Source organism: Girardinichthys multiradiatus, chromosome 4 (assembly GCF_021462225.1).
Source record: "Girardinichthys multiradiatus isolate DD_20200921_A chromosome 4, DD_fGirMul_XY1, whole genome shotgun sequence".
NCBI lineage: Eukaryota > Metazoa > Chordata > Actinopteri > Cyprinodontiformes > Goodeidae > Girardinichthys > Girardinichthys multiradiatus.
This window is the reverse complement of record NC_061797.1, coordinates 18,509,816-18,519,521: the sequence shown is the minus strand read 5'-3', so window position 1 is coordinate 18,519,521 and position 9,706 is coordinate 18,509,816. Positions and strand designations below refer to the sequence as shown.

At 39.8% G+C, this 9,706-nt stretch overlaps 2 protein-coding genes across 3 annotated transcripts; one reads left to right on the top strand and one right to left on the bottom strand.

Moving 5' to 3' along the window:
• Positions 1-19: 19 nt before the first annotated feature.
• Positions 20-4,304, top strand: ap1s2 (adaptor related protein complex 1 subunit sigma 2). 2 transcript variants are annotated; one of them, XM_047363239.1, is made up of 5 exons: positions 20-177; positions 619-797; positions 1,957-2,065; positions 2,185-2,322; positions 2,825-4,304. In XM_047363239.1, exons 1-5 carry the CDS (start codon positions 175-177, stop codon positions 2,870-2,872), a joined length of 477 nt encoding a protein of 158 aa, XP_047219195.1. In that variant the 5' UTR covers positions 20-174; the 3' UTR covers positions 2,873-4,304. The 2 variants fall into 2 exon arrangements, with proteins under 2 accessions (XP_047219195.1, XP_047219196.1); XM_047363240.1 differs by lacking the exon at positions 20-177 and adding an exon at positions 199-337.
• Positions 4,299-9,113, bottom strand: zrsr2 (zinc finger (CCCH type), RNA-binding motif and serine/arginine rich 2). The gene is made up of 11 exons (XM_047363236.1): positions 8,823-9,113; positions 8,484-8,563; positions 8,318-8,396; positions 8,123-8,231; positions 7,588-7,674; positions 7,131-7,169; positions 6,891-7,021; positions 6,556-6,769; positions 6,385-6,440; positions 5,515-5,624; positions 4,299-5,419 (listed from the first exon to the last, which is right to left on the bottom strand). Exons 1-11 carry the CDS (start codon positions 8,864-8,866, stop codon positions 4,563-4,565), a joined length of 1,806 nt encoding a protein of 601 aa, XP_047219192.1. The 5' UTR covers positions 8,867-9,113; the 3' UTR covers positions 4,299-4,562.
• Between the last annotated feature and the right edge of the window lie 593 nt (positions 9,114-9,706).

Here is a 9,706-nt window from a genome sequence, read left to right as displayed (position 1 = left end):
CCAATCACAGCGTATCTGTGTGAAAAGCATCCGGTAGGCAGTTTAGCATCGGGCTGGACGGGAAGCTAAGCTATAGAAACGTAGAAGTCTCTCTCGTCTTGTTTTGATCATGTGTTGAGCTTTAATTTGCTGAAGTTCCAGCCGGTCAAGTCACTAACTCGAAGGTCCATTCCAATGGTACTGAATCTTGTTTTTGCCGTCTTGTTTGTGCTGTAACTAGATAAACGCCGCAGGAGGGGGCGCAAATGTCACGTAACGTGGTGTTGATTTTAATACCAGGCAATTAAGCGACATTAGCTGATGCGAGCTAATAAAACTTTATGCCAAAGCCCCTAAGGTGAATGATTTACAAGATGTAATCCAAATTTGATCAAGTGTTAATGTTGTGTTTTTATTAACATCTCATTCATGTCCTGCAACTAGGACCTTTTTAGTGAATGCAATAAATGTAACATCAGTGTTTTATTCATTGTATTGTAAATATCTGCTGATTTCCGACGTCTTATGCCTTAACCTCCAAAAGTATTTCCTTATCCTCTTTTCGGGTTCCTTTATCCCGGTGTTTCTCACTCATTGTGATTCATGTTTGTCTCTCCCATTGAACTTCTCCCTCCTCAGATGCAGTTCATGCTGCTGTTCAGCCGGCAGGGGAAGCTGCGGCTTCAGAAATGGTATGTACCTCTCTCCGACAAGGAGAGGAAGAAGATCTCCAGAGATCTGGTCCAGACCATACTGGCCAGGAAGCCTAAGATGTGCAGTTTCCTGGAGTGGAGGGACCTAAAGATTGTGTACAAAAGGTAGATTATATAAAGCAAACTTTTAGTATACTTTAAACGTGGCTTTGCTAAGATGGACTCATACTATTCAGTGCTTGCTTTCCCCACAGATATATGGACTCAGTTGATTCTGAGATTTTCACATTTTTTTTATCTAACCAGTGAGAAGAATATTGACTCTTCAGTTCTTGTAATCTGTTTTGTGACCCGCAAAGTTGCTATAAACCCTAAAATCAGTCTCTTACCATGCAGTGTTGTAGTCTGAAATGTGTTGAGCATTCAGTTTACCTTTACTACAGGTAAATGAAATCTCCTCAGCAGGGTGTTCAGTGATCACTGTGGGACAGAAAGTCAAGCTTTTGTTGCATGGTGTCAGGGGGTTAAAGAAGAGAGACTGCAGATTTCAGCCTTAAAAAGAGTGCAGTCATTTTGCTGGTTTTTGCAAGAAATGCACAGCGATCAAGTATACAAGAATGGGACAGGTAACCATGCTTGCACACACTCATCTATCAGTTATGTAGTTTGATTGTGGGAGGAAGCCAGAGTACCCAGAGAGAATCTACTCATGCACTGGGAGAACCTGTAGAAAGACCCCAGGCTAGGATTGGAACTCAAGACCTCCTTCCTGCCAAGACAACGCTAACAACTGCACCACTGTGCAGCCCACCTTTTCTTCAGTCAACACCAATATCAACAATATGTTTATTCTGAGAGATATAGAGATCTTTGGCATTCATCAATACTCCTTGTTTTCAGTACTTGAGCAAAAAAGTTTTTTTTTTGTTTATTATTCTGGCAGCATCACCACTCAGTCATACAAAATACAATGAAATCATTTGATTTGCTGTATGAGGTAATAAAAAACAGCATTAGGTTTAGACACAAACACTTTCACTAAACTTTAGTGTTGTGTAGTCATTACACAAAGGAGCTGCCTGTCAGGTTCTCCTTGACAGTCGAATGCAACCTGGTTTATTTTGCTTGCAGTACATTCTGTTTGTGTGACGTTTTGTTACACTAAAACATTTGAATATTGTCAAGCAGATGTTCAGATTGCGATGAAATTGCTTTTTTATCATTTGCACACATTTATTTAAACAGTGGAGAAAGAAAATGAAGGTTTACTGAATCTCTTCCACATATGTTGGTTTCATTTCTTGCCTGTTTTTATTTTTTGTAGATACGCCAGCCTGTACTTCTGTTGTGCGGTCGAGGATCAGGATAATGAGTTGATCACTCTGGAGATCATTCACAGATATGTGGAACTACTCGACAAATATTTTGGCAGCGTGAGTTTCCTAAATGTAACACAAACACTGCAGTTAAAAGCCGTTACTGTAGGAAGCAACGTTTGTCGCACAGGACTGTCTCCTTTTTTCCCGATCTTTGTGATACTGTTCCCACACAGGTTTGTGAGCTGGATATCATCTTCAACTTTGAGAAGGCCTACTTTATTCTGGATGAGTTCCTGCTGGGTGGGGAAGCTCAGGAAACCTCCAAAAAGAACGTGCTGAAGGCAATCGAGCAGGCTGACCTGCTGCAGGAGGTATGATATGGACAGAGCTGAACTTGGGTCAAGATGATTTAGCGAATTAGTTCAGCAAAATCTGCAATGTTTGTGGAAAATACCTACTGCAGATTTTAATAAAATGCTCAACATTAGAGATGTTAGGCTGTGATTTTAGATCTTTATATGCAGAAAAGTGTAATCACCACCTTATTAATTGCTTTAAATAGCATTTAAACATCTAATTGTAGAAACCGACGTTGTGTTGAGAATTTCACTTGGCAGCGAATCAAACAGAAGGGTTTCTGTCGCATGTTGCAGTTTCCAGCCTGCAACCATTTGCACCTGCTGCCACCTGTTTTTATTTTAAGCCTGCAGCGCTTAAATTAAACCTCCTCCAGATTCCCATCTCTGTGATTTATTTTTAAGCAAAAGCAGTGCTGTTGTTGTAATGGCTCACCATGCACGCCTGCGTGGTTAATACTATTATTTACACTCGCAGTTCAAATGCAGGAAACGTTTCTTTGTTTCTCTCCTGCAGGAAGCCGAGGCACCACGGAGCGTCTTGGAAGAAATTGGGCTGACATAGAACGTCGCGCCGCCTAGCGTTGTCCCCCACAGATGCAGATCTGATCACATCCACGTCTTTGTCATTTCCTTTTCCACAGTGTCGGTGTTGTACGCATATAATCGGCATCATTGGACTGTATCAAGTACTGTACTATACTGTAACGTCCATTCAGTGTGCCTCCATCTTCCCGCAAAGTATTCTGCACTACTTAGCATCCATCACTTCTCCTAACCTCCAGACTCAACAGAGAGAAATGTAGCACCAGTGTCACAAATCCAGCTTGTTTTTAAGATCATCCATTGATCACTGTTTGCACAATTAGCAATTTGACTTAAGTGCTGCTGGTGCCTCGTATACACAACAAACACCAAGAAGGTTAAAGCTGTTCTCAAGGTATTTCCTGGTCCCTTTCGGTTTTCACTACAGCAAAGTAACTATTTCAACACAGCAAAAACAGTAGTCAAAAACCTTTTGACTACTGTATGTGCAGAGTCTTGGTAATAAATGTCATTGGAAAGTGCACCGGTTGGGTTGAAATGTTTGTCTCCAAGGACTTGAGATGCTTTCAGAAGTGGCAATTACTTTTAATGTTTCTATTTTGTGCCAACACTTTGTGAAGTAGCTCTTTAATCTGAGGCACCAGCTGAGGATAACTTTCAGAGGATCACAGCTCAGTAATATTACAGTTCCTTCTGTACATGGGTGGATCACAGCATCAGTATTGTTTTTCTGTGTTCATTTGGCCTCTTGCAGAAATTCAAGCTGTTTACATTTGTCGAAGTTGGTCATTTTTGAGTTAGCGGCGGCTTGCTAAGCTTTGTTCTGTTGTCTGTATTGTTCGTTTTTGTCATGAGCATGAACTATTTCTCCTCTGAAAGGGTTCAAGTGAAATGTAACGTTTTTTGTGATAAATCTTTGCTGTAGTTTCCAGGCCGGGATAGTGTCTTAAAAACACTGTTTCATAACCACTTATGAAAGGTTTGGTTCATCGTTAGACTAACTTTTGACCAAAAAACACTGTGTTTAACCTTCTCAATGGAGTCTAAAGGAGGCCAGAATGGCAGAAAAAGGGATTTCTAACAAAGTATATGGTCACCATTTGACTACAGATGACTGTATTTTATACTCCTATTCAACAGCTGTGTGAACTTTGTGGATTAATAACGTAAGAAAGAGAACTGTGCATATCGGATACATGGAAGGCATCCATCAACCCCAGATAGTTAAATGCAGATGAACGTGGCTGCTCATCTTAAACAGTTTAAAGTTTTTCTTCTGCAGTCTCAAGCCTGTTATTGAACAAAACCCATCTTTGATTTTTGCTACACTTGTTTTATATTTAACACGGCCAACTATTTTTTTCTTAAATCTGAAATTACAGATATATTCCAGAACCCATTCTGATCTTTTTCTTCCCAAATGTTGAACATTAAAGTGCATCAAATCCCAATACTGAGCATTTATTTTAAAACATATACAAGTTATTTACATGTGTGCTGAGAAAGGCTAAAAAGTGTTGACTGTTTGTATTTAATGTGAATATTCAGTGTAAAAAGCCTTGACAAGAAAGATCCACCAAGCATCCATGACATGTTTATGGTGTTAATGATCCCACATCGACCTCTAGATGTTAATACTACATATTCTGATGATGTAAAATGAATAAAAGTAGCGTAGCAGCGAATGACTGGTTTTAAATACAAAGCAATTAAGAACGAATGTCCCCATTGGATGTCAGATCGCTCTTGATTTCAGGAGTGGCCTCAGTTTTCACTTCTGAATCTAAATTATTCTCATCAGCACATTTTTCCCGAGTTTTCTCCTCTTCTTTAAGGTCTCCACTGGGACTCAGTATTGAAGGATTATCCCAAGTCTCTTCCTCTGACTCAGTTTCTGACTGTGTGGAGGAACATGTCTTTTCAGACAAGAGCCTTTTCTTTTTGTGTTTCTTTTTGCTCTTCTTGCTTTTTTTGGAGCGTCTGTGATGGCGGTGGGTTTTTGTACCATCGGAAAGACTTTTGTCTGATATCTTTGGGCTTCTTTCTCTGCTTTGTTTGTGTCTTTTCTTTTCTCTACTTGTGCTTCTCGATTTCTCTCTTGTTTCTCGTCTAGGACCCTCATCTTCATTTCTGTCTCTGTATTTCTTCTCCATTTCTTTATCTCTACGCTGCTCTCTATCTCTGCTTCTGCTCCTTGATCTGTCCCGACTCCTGCTCCGGTGCCTGTCTGTCCTCCTGTCGCTGTGTCTGGATCTAGATGACCATTGGTCGTCTCTGCGCTGGTGAGAGGTCCTCCTTTCTCTGCTCCTGCTCCTCTCCATGTCGTCTTCCCACCTTCTGTGAGATCTCTCTGATCTTGCTGGGCTTCGGCTGCTGCGACGCTGCCTCCACGATCGCTCTCTGTAGCGCTCTGAATGCCACTCCTCTCTGCGACTACCCCTGACGCTGCGATCCGGGGAGATCTGGAGGTCCCTGTCAGCCTCCCAGAATTCATTGCCCGGGTTTCGAAATACATGCAGAAAGTTACAGTGTTTGCCTTTAGGGCACTTCTGTCTGTCAAACAGTCCTAACGAAGAAAAAGAACAAACAATTGAAATAGCAAACATGCTAAAAGGAATGTAGCTTCTCTGCCCTTAAGTCGTCGTGTGAAGGGAAACTCACCACATATGGCATTCTTCCAGCGTGTAACAGGACATGTCTCACACTGAAGCTGCCGGCCAGCATACCATCTCCCATTGAACTTCATGAAGGCCTCTTTGCACAGCTCCTCTCTGCACAGGAAGGCGAGAAGAGGACAAAATGTGAGGATTGTGATCACAAAGTATTCATACCACCTTTAATCTTAACCACAGACATAGACAAAGTACGTGCAATGGTGAGGTTAAAGGGAAAAAAACATTTTCAAATATTGTTTAACAAAAAATAAATACATGTGAAAAATGTGGTGTGCATTTGTATTGAGCCGCCTTTACTCTGATACCCCTAAATAAAATCCATTAAGTTGGAGAATCGGTTGACACGGTAACTACTAATCATAGACTCCACAAATCTGGCCTTTTTCGTTAAGTGGCAAGAAGAAAGCCATTGTTGGAAAAACAAGAAGTCAGAAGATCTCTGTTTGCCACAAGCCATGTAAGAGACACAGGAAACATTGGAAGAAGAAGGTTTTCTGAGTCACATAAATCCAAAATTGTACTGTTCAGTCTACACGCAAAAAGCTGCAGAATAATGTCTCTCCGGTTAAACATGGTGGTAGCACCATCATGCTGTGGGGATAAAATTCTTGAGCAGAGCCTGGGAAGCTGATGGGAAGGTAGAAGGAGCAATATAAAGTAATTTCTGACTAAGGAGATTTACCCGTCAGCAGGTCAAACCCTGTAAACATACAGCCATCTATAAACTGACAGCCAGAGCTACGATTGAAGAGTTTACATCAAAGCATATTCATGTGTGAGAATTTTTACAAGGCAAAAAACACAGCGTCCTCAAGACGCTAAGCAGTTTGGAAAAAAAGTCAGATCAATAACTTACGTTTCAAACTGAACGTAAACATTCCCTCTCAGATGTGGTTCATGATTGCAGCAGACCTAAGAGCAGAATGAGCAGGATGCATTACAAACATCTGCAAACTAAAACAGCTGAGGAAATCCGGTTTTATTTTCATGAAACTAATCTTCAGTGAACGCCCTTCTCTCCCGTCACCTTGAACTGCACCACTTTGCCGATGCCCTTGAACTCCGGTAGAACGTCATGATAAAATTCGAGGAAAGACTCCAGCAGCTCCTCCTCGCTGTGCTCCAAACAAGCATCCATATCGTAATCGTCCCGCCGCCACTCCTCCATCCCAAACGTCTTAAACATGCCACGGACCAACAGAGTTGGGCTGGAAGTCGGATACATGTGCTTCCGAGAACACCTGCACTTGGGACAAATGCAGAAAGGTGTCCCTTCAGGTAAATTCTTAATTACAACTCAGAAACTGCGATATTTTAGATCTAGTTAATACATCATCCTTTACAAAAAGCGACAAACAGTACCTGTCTCCAAATCGGCATGCTCCGGTCTTCAGGAAGAAAGGACAGTTGGCTACATCGCGCTCTGTTCCGAAATTCTCCAAGTTCACCGTCACAGGAGCCTCGGGATTCATCCACGGTCCTCCATTATCCAGCTACAAGGGACAGCAAACATAATTCTCTGCATCTATTCTCCATTTGCGGGCTTAAATAACACATTTTCACTCTCCTACAAACATGGTAACATTTTTTGTTTGTTTTTACCTGATTCTCAGCTTCATCCAACCTTTTCTGAACAGCCTCCTACAAATGTTTTAAACACACGATTTGTGAAAAATGTAAAGACGTCAACAAACTGCAGCATGTCTGTTATTGGGGGTTAAGAGTTCATTACCGAGGCCCGATAGGCACACAAATCACCCAAAATATTAAAAAAACTGACAGACTTATAAATCAATTTTACATACAGTTGCCACACAAAGTAAAAGATACATTCTTGATGTGCAAGCTGAGGGTGTAAGCTTTGTTTCTCTTTGAGTGGATCTTAGTTAAGGAATATGATGGGTCGCTTGTGCCACAAAGTCAAGGAAATGTAAAACTCGGTCACAATGAAAAAACATATTCTTCTGATGAACTTCTTCGATTACTTTTATTTTTTGGATAAGTTAGCAGCAGAGGATATATTTCTTTTAAGTTTCTATCCTCCTGGAGTCCGTTTCACCTCTCTGTTTCGTTTTTCCTGCTGCCTCTGCTCCTTTTCCTCTTGTTCTCTCCTCTGCTGGGCCTCCCATTCCTCCTTTATCATGTGCTGTGAACTCAAAGACAGCAACCATTTAATATTTACATTTATGACATATGATCACTTCACGGTTCTAGCTGTTTAATCACCAATAACAGAATTTACTGCAGCAGAATTGTGTTTGATGAGTGCAAAATAAACCCCAGAAGTCACACTTGTTGCAGATGACATAGGGTAATACAAAAATGAGGTACTGTGATGCAAAGAAATATTACTGTTTTCTACAAGGAAAACTATTATTAGCCCCCTTTTATTAATTGTTTGAATTTGTTGTCATTAGGGAAAAAAAGACAACTCATCTATTTACACAACTAATTTATGTTTGTGTGTTGTGACAAGACATTTTTGTGCACACTGACAACTCATTGACGAGTAACTACTCTGCTACTTACTATACATCATTAGTGGGAGCATACAAGCTTCTTTTTTTTTTCTACCTCAACAGGGTTTTTATTACCTCCTCCTCCTCTTTTTTTTTCCTTGCAACTTCCTCCCTCTCGGTCCTCTGTCTGAACTCTTCCTGAGCCAGCCTCTCTTTTTCCAGCCACTCTTCATGTTGCCGCTGCCTGAAAAATAAACAGGAGAGAATCGAGGACTGTTTTCCTAAGGTTTTCAGCAGCTGCAAGACAGCAGTGATGAGCATTGCCCCTACCTTTCATCCTCAGCAGGATTGTCCTCTTCACCATCTCCTTCATTCAATTCCTCCTCTTCTTCAGCCTCATTTGTCAATTCTGTAGCAAAACACCAAGGCTTAATAGTTTCCCATCAATGCAACAAAGAAATAAAAAGAGGTCAGTAAGAATTATTAGGATTTATACCACATTCTCTGGTCTGAGCGAGAGCTTGTCGTTTCCGTCTTCTTCTCTCCTTTCTCTGTGCGGCTCTACGCTGTTTCTGACTTAAGTGTAAAAAAACAAAAACAATAACATTTTAACAAAACCATTTGTAATAAAAGAGCAGCAGAAACAATTGCTAGGTAGCGTGCTCCTATGTTGATGCACTGCCATAACAGGGGGATGAAAATCAACAAAACTTATTTTTGAACTTAGCCAAATAATTGATAGAAAAAGCTGAAACTTAGCATATGTAAATCATTCTTTAAACAATTGGCCGACTTGTGTTTATTTATTTTTTTAGCTTAAAAGAGATTTTCGAACCTTAATGCAGGAGTAGAGACAAGAGGAATAATGGCCGCAGCCATTTACGCTAGCCGTGACTAACTCAACTAACGTTAGTAGACAACCTATTTTAGCACCGTTCGTTTTATACCCTCCCAGATTTAGCTGTAAGCCTTTGTCAATAACTTGCTAAAATATAATATAGCAAGGTCTTAATACGTTCTGGGTCAATTTGTACTATCAAAAAAAAAAAAAAAAACAAGATTATGAAATCTGTTAGCTACTCTTTCGTGCTAGCAACCGGAAAATGCTGAGGAAAGTACTTCTTCTTCTTCTTGGTTTTATTGGCGGTTGGCAACAAACGTTTAGTAGCATTACCGCCACTTACTGGTATGGAGTGTGGTTCGTGTCGGTCTATCTATTTATATATATATATATATTTAATTCTACAAATTAAATAAATAAATATATCTTACCTATATGTATATATACAAATAGACATACTTACACATTACATTGTATTCTACCCTTCTATATCCTCCATACTTTCACAATTGTATCTACTATAATCAAATTCTATGAAATAATTTTGTTTTCTTTAAAAAACGAATCACTATTTGTACATGTTTACTTCCTAAATTCTTCCTCAAAATATCTAATAAATTAACCTTTTCCTTAATACCTTCAAACTCTCTTCTCATATATCTTCTTTCTCTTTCATATTTATGACATTCTAATATAACATGTTCTATTGTTTCATATTTTCCACAATAATCACATTTACCAGTATCATGCTTTTGAATTTTAAAAAGTGTATAATTAAGTCCTGTATGCCCAAATCTCAACCTTGTTATCACTCTTTCCTCCTTTCTATTTCGTCTTCCATTTCTTCTTTCTCCTACTATCTTCTGAATTTTATAAAA